This window comes from Taudactylus pleione, unplaced genomic scaffold (assembly GCF_031769625.1).
Source record: "Taudactylus pleione unplaced genomic scaffold, aTauple2 ptg000201l, whole genome shotgun sequence".
Taxonomy (NCBI): Eukaryota; Metazoa; Chordata; class Amphibia; order Anura; family Myobatrachidae; genus Taudactylus; species Taudactylus pleione.
Genome location: NW_028284603.1, coordinates 7,078,185 through 7,101,102, shown reverse-complemented (window position 1 = coordinate 7,101,102; position 22,918 = coordinate 7,078,185). Strand labels below are relative to the sequence as shown.

At 44.7% G+C, this 22,918-nt stretch overlaps 1 protein-coding gene across 5 annotated transcripts in view; it reads left to right on the top strand.

The window, feature by feature from the left end:
- Positions 1–22,918, top strand: part of WDPCP (WD repeat containing planar cell polarity effector) — a 373,120-nt gene that overhangs the window by 74,687 nt on the left and 275,515 nt on the right. For 4 of the 5 annotated variants that reach the window (XM_088477497.1, XM_088477496.1, XM_088477499.1 and 1 more), the window contains exons 3-4: positions 21,930–21,974; positions 22,866–22,916. In XM_088477497.1, the coding sequence (XP_088333623.1) occupies positions 21,930–21,974; positions 22,866–22,916 (96 nt within the window). The remainder of the gene's footprint in view (positions 1–21,929; positions 21,975–22,865; positions 22,917–22,918) is intronic. The other variant, XM_088477498.1, reaches the window with a different exon arrangement.

The window sequence follows — 22,918 nt, the reverse complement described above, 5'->3', positions numbered from 1 at the left end:
CGCTTCTTCACCACGGGTCTCCCATCAGACCGGAACAAGGCTACGGAGCTGCGGAAGGTATTGCACACTATGCTCCAGGCTGGAGTTATAGTGGCGGTTCCATTCTCCCAGAGGGGCCAGGGTTTCTATTCAAATCTATTTTTGGTACAGAAACCCAATGGGTCATATCGTCCGATTCTCAACCTCAAAGCACTCAACAAGTCTTTGCGGGTCCCGAAGTTTCGGATGGAGACCCTACGGTCCATCATTCTGGCGCTGGAACCTGGGGACTACTTGGTGTCATTGGACATACAGGACGCTTACCTGCATGTCCCTATTCTTTGGCGCCATCAACAGTTCCTCAGGTTTGCAATCAGCAGCGACCACTTCCAGTTTCGGGCGTTACCTTTTGGCCTGGCAACAGCACCACGTGTTTTCACCAAGGTGATGGCGGTCATGGCGGCTTCTCTGCGGCTGCAGGGAGTCCGCATGTTGCCGTATTTGGACGACCTGTTATTGGTGGCAGGATCTCCAGAGCTCCTGTTACGCCACTTGGACCTGACCATTGCACTGCTGCAACGGCACGGCTGGCTAATCAACTGGCAGAAGTCCACTCTAATCCCGTCTCGGAGGATTCTGCATCTTGGAGCCTTATTGGACTCGGGACAGCAAAGGATCTTCGTGACGGAGGACAAGATCTCTGCTTTACAGTCAAGGGTGCGCAGTTGTCTGCACAGCCGCCGGGTGTCCTTACACTCGGCGATGAGGTTACTGGGCTCCATGGTGTCGGTGTTCGACATGGTGGAATACGCCCAGTTTCACTCCAGACCTCTGCAGCACCTGATCCTGTCCAAGTGGAACGGGCTGACTCAGTCTCTGAAGTCCCAGACGATTGTGCTCACCCAGGAGGTTCGCCTGTCCCTTACGTGGTGGTTACAGACGACCCACCTCAACAAGGGACGTCCGTTCTGGGTTCCAAATTGGGTCCTGTTGACAACGGACGCCAGTCTTCGGGGCTGGGGAGCAGTTTCGGATCCACACTTGTTCCAGGGCAGGTGGACGCCGACAGAAGCCGAGCTTCCAATAAATATCTTGGAACTCCGTGCGGTCTTCAATGCTCTCCAGCGGGCACAGCGGTTTCTCCAGGGTCGCCCGGTGCAGGTCCAGTCGGACAACGCTACCACCGTGGCCTACATAAACAGGCAAGGAGGAACTCGCAGTCGGGCGGCTCTCGTAGAGGTCTCTCGGATCCTGGTTTGGGCGGAGCGCAATCTTCCGGCCATATCAGCGGTCTTCATCCCGGGAGTGCTCAATTGGGAGGCGGACTTTCTAAGTCGCCAGGACGTTCATCCGGGGGAATGGTCCCTGCACCCGGACGTTTTTCAACTACTGGTGGACAGGTGGGGTCTTCCAGAAATCGACCTCATGGCGTCCCGGCACAACAACAAAGTGCCGGTGTACGGGTCTCGCACAAGAGACGAAGGGGCGTCTCTGGTGGATGCTCTGTCCGTCCGGTGGACGTTCCGGTTCGCATACCTGTTCCCTCCGGTCTCCCTTCTTCCACGGGTAATCCGGAAATTCAAACAGGAAGGAGGGACGCTCCTGTTGATAGCTCCCGCGTGGCCCAGACGGCACTGGTTCTCAGACCTTCAGGGTCTGTCCGTGGACATTCCTCTGCGGTTGCCGCTACGACCGGACCTTCTGTCTCAGGGTCCTTGCCTTCACCCGGACCTGACTCGGCTGTCTTTGACGGCGTGGCTGTTGAGACGGCCATGCTGAGGTCCCGGGGGTTTTCCAGCTCGGTGGTGCGGACCATGTTACGAGCTCGGAAACCGTCTTCCGCGAGGATATACCATCGCGTGTGGCATACGTTCTTCCAGTGGTGTCGACCGAGAGGTTATGCACCGCGGGAGTTTCGTCTGTCTCGGATTCTCGCCTTCCTGCAAGCGGGACTAGATCATGGGCTTCGCCTTGCTTCTTTGAAGGTACAGGTTTCGGCCCTATCTGTCTGGTTTCACCGTAGGATTGCTACAATCCCGGATGTGCGCACCTTTATGCAGGGTGTTCTCCGCATTCAGCCGCCCTTTGTTCCACCTGTGGCACCTTGGGATTTGGCTGTGGTCCTGAGGGCTCTCCAAGGACCGCCGTTTGAACCACTGGGCTCAGTGGATCTTAAATGGCTAACAGCTAAGACTGTTTTCCTTCTGGCCATTGCTTCGGCCAGACGTGTTTCTGAGTTAGGGGCTCTTTCTTGTAGACCCCCTTTCTTGGTTTTTTATGGGAACAGGGCAGTGCTCCGCACTCGGCCCGAGTTTCTTCCCAAAGTTGTTTCCCAGTTTCATATTAACGAGGAAATAGTTGTTCCGGCCTTTAACTCACCGGGTCTTTCCGTGGGTGAGGCCTCTTTGGATGTTGTGCGGGCCTTAAGGACTTATGTTGACCGCACTTCTTCGTTTAGGAAGTCGGACGCTTTGTTTGTCCTCTTTGGCTTCCGTAAAAAGGGTTGGCCTGCTTCAAAGCAAACTTTGGCAGCCTGGATCCGTATGGCTATTTCTGAAGCTTATCTTCATGAAGGCCTACCGGTCCCTCCTTCTCTGAAGGCTCATTCCACTAGGTCTGTGGGTCCTTCGTGGGCAGCTCGACGTGGTGCCTCGGCAGTTCAGATCTGCAAGGCTGCTACGTGGTCTTCTGTCCATACCTTCGTGAGGTATTACAGGTTTGACACCTTCGCCTCTCAGGATGCTTCCTTCGGGCGGCGGATTCTCCTTTCTGCACAGGAGCGTCCCCACCCTTAAAGGATACTGCTTTGGGACATCCCCAAGGTATCCTGTGGATACCCTATGGACCCTGAAGTAGAAAATATGAGATATGGTAAGAACTTACCCTTGTTATCTCTATTTCTACGAAGTCCATAGGGTTCCACTGGACTCCCGCCCTGTCGCACCTGTGCTGCAGATGGGCTTTGCTCTGGTCACCGGTTTTCCGTCTCCCTCTGGTGAGAATGTGATTCTTGTATGTGTCCAGATCTTTGTTCTCTCTCTTCCTTCTCCTCCTCCGGCCTATGGCTTGGTAACTAACTGAGGTGCCTTGGCTCGGGGGCGGGGTATAGGAGGGGGACCTAGTGCATCCTGGGAGGCTGAAAGCTTAACTCTTTGGTGCCCTGCGACTGACGTCACACCTATACCCCAAGGTATCCTGTGGAACCCTATGGACTTCGTAGAAATAGAGATAACAAGGGTAAGTTCTTACCATATCTCATATTTTTCTTCACCAGTGAGTTCAACTGTCACCCAAGGCTCAAACGTCTCTCCTTTGGTGGCTAAATTCCTCATACCTACTGGCAGGCAAGAGGTTTGCAATGTGGGAATGGATTCTTTTCACTACAGATGCCAGTCTGAGAGGATGTGGGGCAGTGTCTCAGGGTAGACACTTTTAGGGCTGCTGGACTCGACTGGAGGCGGTACTGCCCATAAAGATTCTGGAGTTAAGGGTCGTATTATATGCTCTTCAGATGGCTCAGCCCCTGTTGAAGGACCATGCAATCAGAGTGCAGCCTGACAATGCCACGGCGGTGGCGTTCATAAACAGACAAGGCGGAACCAAAAAGTCGGTCTGCCATGAGGGAGGTAGGCCGAATTCTGCTTTGGGCAGAGGAATTGCAGGGGCGATTTCTGTGATTTTCATCCCAGGAGTAGAAAATTGGGAGGCCGACTACCTCAGTCGGCATGACATTCATCCGGGAGAATGGTCACTCAATCCACAAGTATTTCACCAACTGACTCTCTACATTGGGGTCGACATCAGGCTGACCTCATGGCCTCGAGATTAATCCACCAATTGCCAGTTACTGCTCCCGATGGAGGGACCCGCTGGCTGCCGCAGTGTATGCACTGACAACACCGTGGCTGTTTCACTACGTGTACCTGTTCCCTCCTTTTCCGCTCATCCCTTGAGTGCTTCTAAGAATCAGGTGTAAATACGTCAGGGTGCTACTAGTAGCTCCAGATTGGTCCAGACGAGCGTGGTACTCCAACATACAGAGTCTGTTGATAGACAAGCTGGGGCCGCTTCCTCTACAAGCAGACCACCTTCTTCAGGTTCTGTTTATCGGGACTTAAGGTGGCGTCGTTTGACTGCTTGGCTATTGTAAGCCCATCCTCAGGTAGAAGGGTATCCCGTCCAGTGTGATTCCTACAAGGATTCGGGCTTGGAGGGAGGTTACGTCTAAACATTACTACAGGATATGGAAGACGTACGTAGCTTGGTGTGAACGCCGCAGCTCACCTCAGTCAGTATTTGAGATATCACGCCTCCTTCTTTTTCTTCAGGCTGTCTTATCAGCAGGCCTTCGTCTTGGTTCCTTAAAGGTACAGGTTTCCACGCTGTCCTTTTTCTTTCAGAGGAAATTAGCCTTATTGCCGGATATCCAGACCTTTCTACAGGGAGTAGTCAGAATTCAGCCTCCTTTTGCGCCTCCTACGGCACCATGGGACTTGGATTTGGTCCTGTTTTTTTCTACAGTCTGAATCCTCTAAGCCGTTACAGAGGGCAAAGATAAAGTATTTAACATGGAAGGTTGTTGTTCTTTTGGCGCTCGCTTCAGCGAGGCGCTTGTCTGAACTGGGGGCTCTATCCTGTTGTCCACCTTATCTCATTTTCCATGAGGATAGGGTGGAGTTGCGTATGCAGATGTTGTTTCTTCCTAAAGTTGTGTCTGTTTTTCATATAAACAACCAATTGTGGTCCCGGTGTTCAGGGACGAGTCTCCAGCCTCTGGATCCTTAGATGTTGTATCACATTGGTATCACATTGGTTATAGACCTCCTTCCACCTATTATCCCTTCATCAAATAACATAAAGCCATCAGCTAATTTCCATTTCTCCGATGTGCTAACATTAGTTACAAGATAACCCCAACCGAAATCGTCAAAACAGATACTTGTAACCCAACATCATAAACACATGAGCTGACAAATTACTACACATATTCACCATAACCCAACACTGTTTTCCACCTATAACACGTGGAATATAACAGATTACTTCACAATGGAATGTCAGTTACATCATGGACTAATAGAAGATGGCCGCCGACATGATTGTAAAGGATACTGTGGGACGAATACCATGAACACTACAGGGAAAGAAAACACACCAAAGGCCTCTAATGGAGTCCAAATCAAAGAAAGTAGAGCCTACATCATACTAGGGAAGTATAGGGACATCAATAACACTGATCCACCACGGATGTTCACTGCCCGTTCATGTAGAGAGTTTCAATTAATGAGGACCCTCACTATAAAGCAGGGTAAGTGGACAGGAACAGACATTTGCCCTTGAAAAAGTCGCTCTTAGGGATGAAACGCGTTGGGACCAGTGACAGACCCGCTTTTTATTTTATCCCAAGTCTTCATTGCTGTATATCATATGCTGCGATTTAAGGCTATAACTATATTGTTCATTTAATTAGATTATCGTTACTAGAGCCTCAGCATCATTCCATTCATACCCTTTTACTCCCCCTCACTCACATGCACGCATGCATCGGAGGATTCGCAGAGAAGTGACCGACCAGCAGATGTACACTATTGGTAAGTAAGTTGTTATTACCAATATCACACTGCACCATATTGTCACTCTGATACTGCGCTCCTATATTCTGAGGTAATGTGAGCTGGGAGGAGAAGGATAACCACGACAACAGTGAGAAATGCTCTCTGAACACCAAGCAGAAAGTTTTTGCCCACACAGTCACCATTTATTTGGATAAGGATTATCGGCATCATACGTCTTACCACCCTCTACACATACAGTATACGCTGAATTTCCAGCCAACAGTTATTGCCAACCAGATTTTTATGTAGACTTTTTTGAGACTCTTTAATTATATCAACAAGTTCCAGCCTCAAGTTTTTGCCGACCAGATATCCCACATAACACCTTAATTTAATATACCATACTAAGAAGTCTTCAGTCACACTATACAAACATCAACGTCACAAACAAACCATCTAACATTAGTCTAATTCCCTCTAGATACCTACTATCAGTAATTCACCCACCATAGAGCGCTTCCCTCCATTCTTTCTGTCTATGTTCACAGGAATATACATAGGAGACTGCGCACAGAGAACCGGTAAGTCTGCAGGTTAGACGGGTGTAAGGAGTTTCCAGGATAGGCTGTAATAAAAGCTTCAAACATGTCTTAGAACCAATGCAGACAGGAGCACATTGGTGTATGGAAAGCTGCGCACAATAGGAGAGCACTAGCACAGTGCTGATAGGAATCTGGAACGTAGGATGCACTCTGCTTGTTACAGGCAGTGAAGGTCGGCAGATGGAACTGCTGACCCAGGACCAGGAAGTAGTGATGAGACCAGTTCTACTGGTAATGTGTTAGTGAACTTAGGGAACATATATAGGGCGCTCTCAGCACTAATTGGCTGGAAGGATTACATGGAATGTCCAGACTACGAGTAGGAGCAGAAAGGTCATGTGAGTCAATATGGCGGCACCCATGCTGCGCTGTATCTCAGGAAATGCTGTCACCAGGGACTCATGTTTGGAGGGCCATGTGGAATCTGGGCTGCAGGTACATGCAATGTGAAATAGTGACAGCGCCGGGTGAGGTAAGCGGGTTTAGAGAACGTGACACCTGCGAGACAAAAGCACAGAATAACTCAATCTTGATGGTCCGTTGTCTTCTTTGGGAACCCTTACTGCGGAAGGTCGTCAGTAGAAGGCGTTTCTTTTTGATAATTCTTGACACTGTCGTATGATTACAGTCCATCTTCAAAAACGACTTGATAGCAGTTTTTGTTGTCCAGCATTAGAGATGGCTTCGTTGTTGAGGGACACATGATAAAGTAACTTCCAAATGCATTAGAACAGTATGCTCAAGCGATTTATATCAAAAGCTGAATGCTAATTGGTCAACAAACAGCAACAGCTGATTGGTGAGTCACGGTCTATTTGGACATTCTCAAATTGCATTCACTTTGTGCTTCTTTCAGTGGAGTTTTTAAAGTATAACTTTTTAATTGGTTGTCGTTTATTAAAAAAAGTGACACATATTTAATATAAGACCTAAATAAAATCTGAACAAAATGGTATAGAACACCTTTATGATAACAACATCAGCAAAATTGCATTCAAACTCAGAAAAAACATGTTCCTGTGAAGTGATGCTAGAGTTTCTGCCACCAATTTTTTGGGTGTAGTCTTTTCTTTTGTTAACTTTTATTTTCAACAGTTTTTACAAAGTTTTTTTAATTTTTATTTCCTTTTTATAAGTAACACATAAACATTAACAAAATCATCTATAATAAATAGGTAAAGGTAGTGCTTTTTTTTAATAACTAAATAAACTGGTACTCACCTAAACTGCTGATGGTTCTGTTGCCAGGTTAGAGTTTCCTTGGTCCATTAAGTAGCTGGAATGGACTAATGCGATGATACAACTTCCAGGAAGGAGGGTTCAAATACACTACGATTGATGGTGGGAAAACCTCCTGTTTCCAGAAGGAAATAAAGGTGCCGGTATGCAATACCATTGCAAACAATAGGAAAAACTTCACTGGTAAAGGTATTGGGGAAGGGAGAGGAGGCACAGGAAAAGTTTATTACCGGTATTGGTCAAAAATGACACACTGGGTTGGGGAGTTGTAGAATTACCCTTATACTAAGGATTGCGAGATAGACAGGTAGTCAGGCAACAGTTGGAGGGGTTCTTTGTCATTAGCATTAACAAGATGAATGCTATTGTAACAGCTTTGGCAAATTCTCTGCATTTGGAGTCATGGGAACACTTCTAAAACCCATCGTCACCCTTTCAACTGTGAAGGGAAAACAATGTATATTTGTAGGTTTGGGTACTAAGGAACTGGATGCCTTGCATAAGAAGGAGTCAAAACTTATATATGGGATAGATAGGTAAAATATAATGTAAGAATATAAGCAAAACATCATATAACATTAGAACTTTAGAGCAAAGCCATTTCCTCATTCTGCAGGTCTTTCTCTTGGGGAGAGGAATATCTGATCTAGTTTGAAGGGTTCAGTCAATTCTGGATAAACTAGGGGCGCAGGCCGAGTGCCTCGTAGAAAGCTGGTAGCTCTTTGTGTTCTGTCTTGGCTTGTAGTTTTTCATTATAGATGGCTTGAATCCTGAGGAGGAATCCTCATCTGATGGTGATATCCTTTTGCTTAAGGGCATCAGTGACTGGATGGAGAATTCACCTCTGCTGCAGGATGCTCCTGGAGAGATCCTGGAATATTTCAATTTTATGTCCATTGAATTCAATCTCCATTACTCACCTTGGTCTCTTTACAATATCTTATTTGATCGTGAAATCGTGCAGCTGCATTTGTCGTGGGCATCTCTGATTGCAGCTCCACGGCCTCTGCTCTTAGTGGTCTGTCTAAGGTTATTGGTGTATACCGATCGTTATTTAAAAGTTCATTACACATTTTTGTCTAAGCTTCTATAATCGTTTGTGGTGGAATATCACTGCTACCCCTCTGATTCTAAGATTATGCGCCAACCCATGTTATCATTGTCATCCAGGCGTAAATGTGAGTCTCTATGGACTGTTTCAGTTCGTAGTTAAGCATGTGTAGTATATTGTTCAGCTGAGTGCTATCCGCTTCCTTATCCTGATCAAGAGCAACCATGACCTGGTTTAGGTATCTGAGTTTCAACTGCTACTTGGACGCACCTTTTCAGAGACTGGAGGTCTTGTTGCATATCATCATTGTAAAGATTTAAGATGGATCATAATCTCTTCCAAGTCTCCTTTGTGGGAGATAGGGTCTGGGGAGTATTCACAGGATGGGGAACACTGGGCTCTTTAGAGGCCATAGGCGACACTTGTGGTGGTCGATCCTGTGAGGAAGATTTATTTGCAAACAGAGGGTTAAAGATGATTGAGACTAACTCATAGCAATTTCTAGAAGAGCCCCCGATGATCCTTCTCCATTTACAGAGATCAGAACATGCCCATAAGTTTGGTTTAGCAGTATGCAATGAACCAGAACTGCATGAACTAACTCATGTCACTTTCCCCTCTGGTATTAAGGAATTAAAACATGATTAGGGACAATGGGACAGTGTAAGGTTAATCTCCCACCTTTCAATCTATTGCATGGAGGAACTAGACACTCCAGCCCCAAGAACAGTGGCAGATTACCATAGGCGGAGTAGGCCTATGGGCCCTGCAACAACGGATCAAAATAATATTGATTTGATCTTGAAAGAAAATTACAATCAAGTTTTTTTAAATTGTTTCCAAATTATAGAAAAAATTAATCAACTCAAAGAAACGAAAACTTTACATTAAAGACTCTATAGAGAAAATACTGTATTAATGTAATGTACCCATTAACAACTTATAGTCCATAAACCATAGACATCAGATTCACATTACAGTTTGTCTCTTAAAATCTCATCTTCTGTCAGCTTCAGTTTGTAAAAAAATTTCACTGCAACCCTAGGTTTATTAAAATTGTTGGTTGGTAAAATTAAAAACTTATTAGGAGATAATTTACCAGGGGCACCCTGAGATTTCAACTGCCTAGGGGCCTTTACAGGGTTTTATCCGGCACTGCCCAAGTAGCTCCCTCCCTTTCAGTAGATCGCAACTATTTGTTTTCTTTGTGCCCGCAATGGGAAATGCTTCAGCAAACAAGTTTCATTTTGGGGCAATTGTACCTCACTTCAACCAGAATCAATGTATGTTTTATTACTCATTGTGAATGATAAAATGAGGCCCTGTAATGGTTGACAAGGGTGGGAGCTCCATCTAGGAGTGACAAGGTAGGGAGTAAATCAGAGACCCAAGCAGTGTAAAGGTGCGTACACACGTAACGATTTTTTGAACGATTTAACTATAACAACGTCGTTATCGTTAAATCGTTTAAAAAATCATTAATTTTTTTTGGGTGAACGATAATCATCCAAGCACGCTACCATTTGTAGTTTGTAGTTCATCATCCATTCTGACTGTCCAACATAACGATTTTCGTTCACAAAATCGTTCATGTTGTACAGAATGAACGATGTCCATTCACTGTATGCATGATTACAAAATCGTTCATCGTTCATGAAAATCGTTGACAATATCATTCATTAATTTGGTAATTTTTTAATCTCTTTATATTTTAATAGAAAATACAGCATAAAAATAAACATATACACAGAATTTTTGAACAATCTCAGATTCAATCCTGTCAAATATTATTTTCCAAAAAATAAAACTGTACCAAAAATACACTTCAATCAAATTTTTGATATATAGTAAAGAATACAAAAACAAAAATAAAAAATATGTAAAGAAAAGTAAAAGAGAGGGGGAAGGGAAGTAAAGAAAGGCAAACTACAGTATAGTAAATCATTTACGGATAGCCAATATCACTCCATACTGGGCAACTGTCTGTGAAATGCAGAATACCAAGGTTCCCAGGTAGCATGAAACTTAGTCACTGAATCATGAAGGAGTGCAGTGATGTATTCCATAGAAGCCAAATACCATATTTTATTAATCAATGAGGCAATAGCCGGGGCTTCAGTTTGTTTCCAGATTGTGGCAATCAACAGTTTAGCAGCATTATAGATATGGCCACAAAGCTTGTTCTGTGGTTTAGAGAGGGAGCCAGTGGGTTTACATAAAAGCATGTGTAGAGAGTCTCTAGGGGGAGAAACACTGAGCACTTTGGACACCAAAGACGTGAGTTCATCCGAGTATTTGGATATCGTAGGGCAGTCCCACCATACATGAAAATAGGAACCTATTTGGCCACATTGTCTCCAACATAGGTCCGAAGACCCTGGGAAAATCTGGAGTAGTTTTGCAGGAACCATGTACCAGCGGGAAAAAACTTTAAAGGAATTTTCCTTAATATTAGTGTTAATGGAGGACTTAGCCACCCATTGCCTAATATCTGCCCAGTCGTCGCCCTCCAAGCTAATACCTAGGTCTCGTTCCCATGTCTGTTCAAATAGTTCCCTAAATTCAAGGGAAGATGGAGCAAGCATCGAATACAGATTAGATATCGATCCCTTGCTGCCAGGGTTGTAAATACATTTACGCTCCAATAAAGTAGGTTCTCGCAATTTGTGAGGTTTACTGAGTGAACGGATGAAGCTACAAATCTGTAAGTACGCAAATTGAAGAGTAGGGGATAAACTATATTTTTCGCTCAGGTCTGCAAAATTTTGGGGGGCAAAATCACCTAGGATGTGCATAAATCTAGTTAACCCCGCCGATATCCAAGGATGCATATAAGGGTGCACACACCCTAATGGGAAGTGGGGATGGCGCCATAATGGAGTCAAAGGGGATGGGTATGGTGCCAGTTGTAGACGTTTATTTAGTTTGTCCAAAACTTGTAGGACAGCTCTTACACAAGGAACTTCTCGAACCGAGGGTGTTATGTTCTGGGTTGTTTGTGGATCCGGGGGGGTAGCAGGAGCGATCACAGAAGCAGATTTGAAAATAAAACTAGGATTTTTAATAAGTGCTTGAGCAGACATATAATGTGGCAGAAAATAAAAGTCCAGGAATATATAAAGAGTTTTGTGGTGGGAGTAAAAGGGTTAATGTCCAAGTAGAAACAATTAGAGCTGTCCAGGTGTGCAGGTAGTGAAACTGAAAATAATCAAACCAGGTATGCAGGGAGTGAACTGAAAATAAACAAGCCAGGTATGCAGGTAGTGAACTGAAGCGCAGGATGTCAGCAGGCTCAGGCACTCAGGTATGGGCAAGGGTGATGGAGGAAGCGGGGTAGTCCAGTGGGAGCTAGGAGCTGACAGGCAGACTGGCAGACAGCGAATTCACAGGAACAGGATAAGCACAGAGAACTCCCTCTCAGCTAGGCTGAGATACACGTTGCACTGGCAAAGAAGGAAGGCACTGACCCTTCCTAAATACCCCATGCCGTGCTGTTACTGGCCGGAGGGAACATGTGACTCACCAGGATTGGCCAGCCGCATCACATGGCCAGAAGGCAAGATGGCGGCGCCCATGCCAAACGGAACGGAGACGCCGCCAGGCCTCACCAGCGCAGAGTGACAATAGGGCCGCACAACAACGCGCGCAGCCAAAGCCCCCCGCCAGACACCAGCTCCGCCACCAGACAGCCCGCGCCACAACGACCTCACAGGTAACACCCGCCTAGCGCCATGCTGAAATACCCTGGCCGTGACAGTTCCCCCCCTTTTGGGGTGGCCTCAGGACACTCACCAGGCTTCTCCGGATGGGCAGAATGGAATCTCCTGATGAGCGTGGGAGCGTGGACATCACGAGCATCGGTCCAGCAACGTTCCTCTGGAGCATAACCTTTCCAGTCCAACAAATACTGAAGATGACCTCTGCGCAGACGAGAGTCCAAGATCTGGGCGACTTCAAACTCAATTCCTCTCTCCGTCTGGACTCGAGGAGAAGCAGGTAGAGCATTATGGAACTTATTCAGAACTAGGGACTTTAATAAGGAAACATGGAAGGAATTGGGAATTTTTAGGTATGGGGTAACTGTAAACGGTAGGCCACTGGATTAATGACTTCTGTTATGGTGAAAGGACTGATGAAGCGGGGTGCGAATTTCATAGACGGAACTCTTAGACGAAGGTTCCGAGTAGACAACCAGACCTGGTTTCCTACTTTCTATTAAAAAGTGACTATAAGGTATGGTGCGCAAAACCTGCTGCCCCCAGTTCAACACAACAAATGGAGGCTCAGCCGACTCCAATACATATAATCCAACAAGGCAAAATTATTGTGTCATCCAGTGGCGCTGGATATAAAATGTTGCAAAACACAAAGTATTGGGATAGTACTGAGGCCCTCATTCAGAGCCACTCGCTAGCGGCAGTACGCTCGTTCCGAGCGATGTTCGCACATCTGCGCATGCGTACGGTTTTTAGTACGCATGCGCGAACCAGTCAGTGCGGCCGAAAATCGTTGGTACGCAATATAGCGAGGGCCTGCTATTTTGAGTGACAGAATGAGGCATATGTGGGTGGTAACAGGGGAAGGTGCTTGAAAACGGGGAGTGGAGATCCGAACGCAGGCGTGCTTAAAGGTCAAAACGGGCGTTTTAAGGGAGTGCATAATTAATACAGCAGCGTCATTGACCACGTCACTTGGTTTTTTTTAACTCAGAACTGCTCGCAAAATAGCGGTTGAAAACACCAACCACAAGAATAGCGAGCAGTTCATACGCTGTACGATGTACTCGATTAATCTAATAAATAGCGGACATGACGTATGGTGCGTGCGGCCAGGGGGCGTTTTTATCAAAAAAACGAGCGTATGTTTTGCTCGCTCGTTCAGACTTAGAGGTGGGAACAGACTGCAATTTGCGAACGGATCATTTGAATAGCCACCCCTTGTTTTTGAACGAACGACCACAAATAGCGAACGGCTCTGAATCAGGCCCTTAATCCTTTTCAGAAATTTGAAATCCTGCTGGTCATCCTTTTGTATCTGGAGTTCTCAAAATCTTCATACTTTGTCCATATGATACATGTAACAAAAATAGTAAAGGAATGTCTTAATAGTCTGATGTAATTTTCCTATTAATGTTCATATGCAGAATGACGTTGTTCTTATCAAATGGGCACGTATAGTTGATGCGTACCCCACTCACATTAGAAAGTGTGGTTTAACTCCTAAAAAGGTTTCTTTACTCTTCCTTCCTAATTGTTATTCCAAACAAGTCTTTTTATATCGTGACACACAAATGTTTATGAGGGGTGAAGTGATGCGTACCCTACTCACATGGTGTAAATGCTGTAACCTGCATATAATGGTTTCTTTTCGGATATCCTCCTGGAGTATCCTCGGGGTTAATTCCCATATGATGTTTCCTCATAAAGAAGGAAATGGTATATGTTTGCTAAAAGCTTTTAATAACATATAAAATAAACTCAAACATACATAAAAGTGAAAAATAAAAAATAAGTATATGTTGACCTGATAGTAGCAAAATAATCCTCCGTCTCGTCAGAGAGGAAACAGCCAAAGTTGTCCAATAGTTAAAAAATCCCTGTAGCCAACGCGTTACGACCTGTCCCTGCAGGTCTTTTTCAAGGTATAAGGATTCATGTATACACTAGTGTCTTAAATACCCTGTGTAATCAATTAGTCTCAATTGTCACTTAATTGGTGTATAGACTACACGCTTCTGTAGAGATCTACCTTCTAGAGGTGGAAATACATATTCCGGGGTTGGTGGTTACTTAATGTCTCCCAACCAGATTTCCTCCGGAAATGGTTAAGCACGTTCGTCTCCTATTGAGTTCCCCCAAGGGATTTCTGACAGTCCATACCCCATGACAGAATCTGCATAGAACTCCAATCAATCCTGGGATTATGTTGACGTAACCAGGGTAGACCAAGAACAATTTCTTGAGAGGCCTCTGATATCACCAGGAATTTTAAGGACTCAGAATGAAGTGCCCCAATTCGGACCAATACTGGTTGAGACTCTTTGGTGACTATCCCGTTAGTTAGTGGACGTCCGTCTATAGAGGTCAGAGAGATGGCATGGTTGAGAGACAAACAAGGAATCTGAAATTTATCTATGAAACTAGACATTATGAAATTTCCTGCTGCTCCCGAGTCAAGTAGAGCAGTAGCAAAGACAGGTTTGGGTTTAAGATCCAAGGCTAGGGTAATCGTGAAATCTTTAATTTTTGGAGAAGGGTTCATAACTAACTCCTAACTTGATATCTCCAGGGTGAGTTAGGATTTGGCATTTCCCGGTTTACGGGGGCAGGAGATCAGCAGGTGACCGGACTCTCCGCAGTACAGACAGAGGTTCTTTTGCATTCTTCTCTGATGCTCTTCTTTGGAGAGGTGTGTATGATTCACCTGCATAGGCTCCTCTTCAGTAGGAGAAGGAATGGGTCGGGTAGAAATGGAGGAGGTAAATGACCTTTGCCGGTCAGTTCTGTTTTTTTCAGTCTGACGTTCCCTGAAGCATAGGTCAACTTTGATACACAACGAAATCATGTCATTCAGATTAGTAGGAAGCTCTCAAGTGACTAAGATCATCCTTTAGTCGGTCTGACAACCCATGCCAGAAGGCCGAGGTGAGGGCTTCCTCATTCCATTTGAGCTCAGATGCTAAAATTTTAAATTGCACGGCATATTGACTGACAGGACGGACCCCTTGTCTCAGTGTCATGATGTTTGATGATGCTGATACAGTACGCCCAGGTTCATCGAAAATCCTCCTGAAGGATGACACAAAGCCTGCGTAATTATCCAGCAGCGGATCTGAGCGCTCCCAGAGTGGGGAAGCCCATTCCAAGGCCTGGCCGGATAACAGAGAGACTATATAAGCCACTTTAGTTCTTGCAGTTAGAAAGTTGTCAGGCTGCAGGGTAAAATGTATGTCACACTGATTTAGGAATACTCGGCAGAGTTTAGGATTGCCGTCAAATTTACTTGGTAAAGGAAGATGTAAGCGGGGAGATGATCTGCCTCCTGTATTCCCAGATGCTGATGCGGATGTAGATGCTGGTACTTCAGGGGTAGAAAAGGAAGTTTGCAAACTATCTTGTCGCTTGGACATCTCTTGCAGAAATTGAGCCATCTGATGCTGCATGTTTTCCACATTTTCTAAACGACCAGAAATGCACCGGAACAAATCCACTCCTGACTCCTGATCCGTGGCCGACTCCATGGGGCCAGTGCAAACTGTTATGTTCTGGGTTGTTTGTGGACCCGGGGGGGGTAGCAGGAGCGATCACAGAAGCAGATTTGAAAATAAAACTAGGATTTTCAATAAGTGCTTGAGCAGACATATAATGTGACAGAAAATAAAAGTCCAGGAATATATAAAGGTGCACAAGAGTTCTGTGGTGGGAGTAAAAGGGTTAATGTCCAAGTAGAAACAATTAGAGCTGTCCAGGTGTGCAGCTAGTGAAACTGAAAATAATCAAACCAGGTATGCAGGGAGTAAACTGAAAATAAACAAGCCAGGTATGCAGGTAGGTGAACTGAAGCGCAGGATGTCAGCAGGCTCAGGCACTCAGGTATGGGCAAGGGTGATGGAGGAAGCGGGGTAGTCCAGTGGGAGCTAGGAGCTGACAGGCAGACTGGCAGACAGCGAATTCACAGGAACAGGATAAGCACAGAGAACTCCCTCTCAGCTAGGCTGAGATACACGTTGCACTGAAAAAGAAGGAAGGCACTGACCCTTCCTAAATACCCCATGCCGTTCTGTTACTGGCCGGAGGGAACATGTGACTCACCAGGATTGGCCAGCCGCATCACATGGCCAGAAGGCAAGATGGCGGCGCCCATGCCAAACGGAACGGAGACGCCGCCAGGCCTCACCAGCGCAGAGTGACAACAGGGCCGCACAACAACGTGCGCAGCCAAAGCCCCCCGCCAGACACCAGCTCCGCCACCAGACAGCCCGCGCCACAACGACCTCACAGGTAACACCCGCCTAACGCCATGCTGAAATACCCTGGCCGTGACAGAGGCTGGTCTTAAGTTGGGGGTAAGCCAAGGAAGGCAACTAGCCAGGTGTGTGCCCGCCAGTTCATTTTCAAGTAGTACCCATTTCCTGCTCCCCTCCTCCGAATGCCATGATGTAATATTGTGTTACAGAGAGGTATCTATCAAAGATGGGAAGGCCCAAACCCCAATTAATCGTTGATTTGGACAACCAAGTTCTGCGAAGTCTCTGTTTTTTACCTGACCACACAAAGGAGCCACATGCTGATTGAACTTCGCGAAAATAAGAGGTCGATACCACAACTGGGGGTGTTTGAAATGGGTACAGTAACCTAGGAAGAATGGTCATTTTGACTGCATTAACACGACCTGTCCATGAGACACAAAGTGGGGCCCATTTGGACAGATCCTGTTTAATTGATTGTAGTAGAGGGATATAATTAGCCTGAAATAAGTGTTCATACTGCTTAGTAATAGTAATCCCTAGATATTTGAACAATGTAGGCCGCCAAATATAATCAAAATTGGTCTCTAAAAGCTTTTGTGATGGAGGAGGGAGGTTAAATGCCAAAGCCATCGATTTGTTGCTGTTCACTTTATGCCCCGAGCAATTGCCATAAGATTACCAACGATTTTTCTAAGCGATTTTCGTTCACTTTTTCAAGGGAAAATCTGAACGAATATCATTTACGAAAATTGTTTTCTACTAAAATCGTTACGTGAGTATACAGCTTTAGAATCTACAATGTCTGATATTGTACAGCAGTGATTCCCAACCTCGGTCCTCAAGGTACACTAACAGTCCTGGTTTTAGTGTTCTTTATGGTTGAGCACAGATGGTTAAATTAAAATAACTGAGGTACTAATTAAGTCATCTGTGCTCAAGTATGGTTATCGTTAAAACCTGTTAGTGTGCCTTGAGGACCGTGGTTGGGAACTCTTGCTGCATAGGCTGGACCAGAAGATAAATGTAAGTAACAGATGTATTTGTTATTTCACCATATTGAAGTAGTGGAGCAGAGGTGTAATAAACAGTCAGATACTGGCAAATTGCATTTGGGTGGTCCGTCTGAGTGGTCATCTTGCAGAAGGTCTCACAGTGTGCGGTGAGTTCAGATCGACTACAGAAGGTTTACTACTGGGATAATTGCCATAGTTTGCAGGAAGTGTGGAAGTCTACAAACAAATCAGACTTGGGGGGGAAATGTGAGGTCGCAAGCAGTATGGGCCCACTAAGAGAAGCAGAACATGCTTTCTGACTGTTTGTTACAGTAGTAGGCTCAGAAGCAGGAGGGAGACCCAACTGTGGCAGTGGAATGTGGTGGCTGCGACTCGGCTGCACAGCACGAGGATCCCCAGCGTACAGGCAGGGCGAATGCAGGATTATCAGGGGCTCTGAGAACGAACTGCAGGTACAAAGAACAGGGACTTCCCTTTTCAGTGGTGTGACAGGAGGACATTCCTCCTGTCTGAAGTAGCTGCAGAGTTTTTCAGGTGATAGAGCGGTAGCCAGGAGATTCTACAGAACTTTATGGCCTGTCAGTTCGCTGGACCCTACTACTGCTAAACACTACCGAATCGTGCAGGAAGGTTTCTTCAGACAGCCTCTGGTGAAGTGCAGCAAGTTAAATGCTAGTTCAGTGACAGGTGAGCGAGGTACAGTTGCAGATGAGGAGGATTGAGTCTCGTTCTTGTTAGCCACAGAGCTCAAAGGAAACGCGTTCAGTGTTGATGGCTGTCAGGCCAATTGCCCCGTAAACTGTCTTTTTGAGATAGAAGCTTGAACTATTCTGTCTAATTTCTTTCCAATGTTTCTCCTCTTGACTATTTATTCAACCTATGTGAGGTAAATTGAAGGCATTATATTTGAGAAGTAAAGGCAGCTTGAAAAGTTTCAAGGGGAGGAGATGCATAGATAAAAGGCGTAATCTTTAAATGTTTAAACAACCTTGGAGTCACTATAGGGTACTTTTGTTGGATCGTTAATAAAGGTGAGAAGAGGGAAAATTATACGAGTGTAGCAATGCAGTGTACCCCTGTCTGGATCCAAACTTCAAATTATTTGCTGTTAAGACGAGGAAAAGATGGGTTATCCAATTAGGCATAATTGGGGAGTTAATGGATAAAGTTCTATACCTAGTCCCACAGGTTTAAGGCAAACCTGGGTGCTATGAAGAGATTGAAGGTGCCAAGTCTGAACAATTTTATGAAGGCTCCAGATGAAGGAAAGAGAGTAACTTCACCTCTGTGTCTAGTCAGGTGATTGTGTTGGGGTGTGGGCCAAGGGTGCTGTTATCTTAGCCAAGTGAGGCCAAATAATAAAGTTTGTTATCTGGAAAGTCATGACCCTCATTTTTAGTATATATCTGGAGGACAGCCTGTCTGACCCTTAAGTTTCCCTTACTTGGAAAATTATATTTGGATATCCCTAAGCATTGATTATGGGATCCCCACTGGAAGAGTCTGATAGTCATATGTAATAGCATTGGCCGAATGTTCATATTAATAGCTATGATCCTGCCCAGCTACAAGATTATCAGAGGTTTCTAAGTAGCTACTGTAGATCCCTTGTTATTCTAGATCGGTGTGATTGAATGTTTTCTTGATCCTGTATCGTACGAAGTGGTAACAAAGATTGTTAAAACCCCTGTATCTTCCTCCTAATGATTCTCACTTTACAGAATTTAATCACAAACAGCAACCTAAAAAAATGAAATCCTTAGAGATTTTTCTTCATAAGAAACCCTCCATCATGAAAACTTTCTACTGCTCCTATTCATGTTAGCAAAGGATCTAGCTACTTGTAAACCTCTGATTAGTGGCTGGGTAGGATCCTAGCTATAAAATGAATATGCTTCCAAACCTATTTAGTGCGAGCTATTCTTGTTTGTAACTCTTCATTTTAGGCTGAAAGTGGCTCCCTGCTGTGCTCTTCCAAGACTTGCAGGCAAGAACCCTGGTGTGCATAGAAAAGACATGCGCCTCCCTGAATTGCAGCCTTATCTCAAATTACTTTATTAATGCTCTTTTTTGTGTATATTATCATAGTCGCTCTTTTATGTAAACAGCCTGCAGTTTTTTTTTTTCTTTGTGCAAATATTTTAATATCTTGAAGTTCAAATTGAATGCTGCATATTTTTAAATAATATCGCCATTTAGTAGAACGATGACTTGCAAATTATTTACTTTATTTATCCAGAAGACAGCATAAAAAAATATAAAGGGTCCCTGAATGCGGAACATTAAGTGGCTTTTCCTTTATTTATTAAAAGAATAGTTATATCCTATATATTCATATTTTCCTTAACATATTACAGTTTACTCTCATAGACCTGTTTATTAGCTGAGTGTTAAGCTACCCACACACATTGCGATGTGTTCCCGATCAGCCGATGTGTACGATTTGTGTACGATTTCCCTTGAAACTCTCCCCGGCAGCTCTGCACACGTTCTCCACATTTGGTGGCCAATCTTCAAACGATCTCTCCTGCATCCAGACTTTCACAGTGCATTGGGTCCTAGATTTTTATATCTGCCCTACTGCACGGCAGATCTGACGATGCGATGTGCGACCAGCGGGGACGCACATCGCATCGTGATCGGGGACTCATGATTTACTCAGGATTTGGCCATATTTTACACGATCTGTCGTTCCAATGTGTCTGAATCGGCCAGATCGGGTAAAATATCGCTATGTGTGTGGCCAGCTTTAGATATTGTCATTCTTCCTCTACCACAACCTTTCTCCTCTATCACTGTCCTCTCTCATTTTTGTGAATGTACGGTTTCCCTTTTTTTGTTATATTTTGAACCACCATATATTTCCCACAACATAATGTTGTGCTTTTAGAGGTGTTAAGAAAACATGAAATTAAATTTGATTTGACCCTACCAATTGACAAAATAATAGTTAATCTTGTTGAGTGTTTGCCCTGTATTTCAAGTGTTCCATCTTTAACCTGGTACAGGGATGGAATTAAGGTGGCCAATCCGGGACGTTTTTTCAATTGTGGGGTGTGCGAAAGGCCGGCGGGTTGCAGGGCTTCCTGGCAGCGGGCTGGAGAAGGGTGGGTGGCCAGTCCAGCCGGCAGCACGACTAGCTTCGTGCTGTGCAGCCTGACCTCTGTCATCCCGTCACGCTGCGCATTGTGCACAGCCGGGGGCAGGGGAAGCCAGGCAGCGTTTGAGCACTCTGCTGAAGATACTCAGCACTTCCCGGCACTTACAAAAAAAACCCAAAACATTTATGGCCATTCCCGAAATACCAGCTTTGGAAGCTTCCAATCCCGGCCAATTTTGGGCCAATCCCGGATCCCGCCAATCCCAGGATTGGCCACTCTAGATGGAATATCTACACTTTCTAGATAGACAGTCAAAAGATCAACATCAGATAGTCGGCAGGGTCAAATGGTTGACAGTTAAAAGATCGACAGGGTCAAAATTTCGGCATTGTCAAAAGGTCGAAAAGGTTTTTCATGATTTTTAGGGTTAGGCACTTGGCAGAGGGTTAGGGCTAGGCACTAGGGGGCGTGTTAGGGTTAGGCACTAGGGGGCATGTTAGGGTTAGGCACTAGGGTTAAGGTTAGGGTGAGGATTAGGGTTAAAATAGCAAACAAAACAAAAGTTGTTGACCATTTGTGGGTTGAACTTTTGACCATGTCGACCATTTGACTCTGTCGACCATTTAACAGTCAACCTTTTGACCTTGTTGACCATTTGACTCTGTCAACCTATTGCCTGTCTACCATTTGGTGTCTCTCTTTTGACTGTTTATAAAAATATTGTGATCTGTTTCAATCCACACCCCTCCAAACTATCAGTTTAAACATTTAGCCAAAAGCACAGGTAGTATAATACAGAGGGATCTTCTAATGGAATGTATACAATTAAATGCACGTTTGTGCAGACAATATACTTGCTGGGAAATTATGTTGGTGTTATACAGGTGGAGGCCCAAAGAGGGAGCTTTGAAATTGTGTAGTTTTTAAAAGTGGTCTTGTACAGCAACAACTTTTCATGAAGCGGTTTACTTTTTTACTTTTATTTTTTTGCCAAATTGGCTATTTCACAGAACGGTTAGGATGTGTATGCCTTATTTATTATAATTGTATATAAGACGCCCATAATCATAAATAACCCACATTGCTGTAAGACCGATTATTGGAACGGCTGCAGCAACATGAGCTGCATGCTGAGCGAATCCGTAACCCTCCTAGCAGAGATCAAATGTTAATTTATTGTTAAATTAAAATCGGACTCGGGAAGATACCGGGAACAATTTCTTACATTGTTGTTATGAGTTCAGAGGAAGTATTGATGTGGAAAGAGAGTTTAATGGCATTTGCTAGAGAGCTGTGTTAAACCATTTGAGTGTGGCTGATATGCAGCAGCACAGAGCAGTGTATTGCATGTCTGGCTGAATCAAGTACTTCCAGCACTCGGTAGAAATTATTATTTTTCCTTTTCCTTTTTTTAATCTAGATGAAGATCTTGGAGTACATCATTATCACGAAAAGAAGGAACCAGGTAATGTAAACATTATTGTTATTCTGTATTCAGTTTGCCAAATGTGTGGCTAATGGGTGCTTCATATAAAGCAGGTGGAGTATAAACAATGTATCTGAGAATAAATATTTGTTTGTTACACTGTAAAACCACAAACTGACAAGTAATCCCGGTGTTTTATACCTTGAATGGTTTCAGCCAGGGAGTGTGTTGCTTGTGTACAGCACTTCACATTAGTGTACACAGTCCTTGGTAACGCAAGTCCCCTAACTTGTAAGGCTGGAAGTATGACAGAAAGGGAAAGCTGAGCGCGCTTGCCAGTTTCACTCCTGCTGTTTGTGTGTTTTAGAACTAGTTGTGCAATGCTGATGACATGCCAGTTCTCATCCTCCAGTCAAACATCCATTTATTTATTTATTATCGTACTTCTCTCCTCTGCCAGCAGAGGGCATTGCGCGCTCATGAGTACGCTTCGGTCTTTTTTTCATCGTGCATCTGTAGCTGGTATCTGAAATAGGCATTTCAGAAGTAAATGATCAATTTTCTTTATCTGATTAATTTGGTTAATCCTAGAAGTTTCACAAAGGGCCAAAAGGTCCCTACGGCTAAAGTTGCTCCTTGTTCCAGGCCGGAGCTGAGCAGAGGTTTGTGTGGGCATCCCTTGTCCTGTGTTTGCAACCACTAAGGTCTTGATGACAGATTGGCTCTGGATTCAGTTGCAGATCATTTTCTTACGTGATGAGATTGGAAGCTTGGAATACAGACTGGCATGCTGGGAGGCTCAGACTCCTCTGCCTGCACAATGTATTCAGAGGTCACGTAGTAAAATAATCATCATCTTGTGACAGTTTAACCTCAAGTATCTGTTGTTCTCAGTGGTGTCAGTGACTATATCTCTTTATTTCCTTGTAGCATCTTACCCTGAGTATGGCTTCTTGGAGGAGAAGCAGCACCTTTCTGAATGT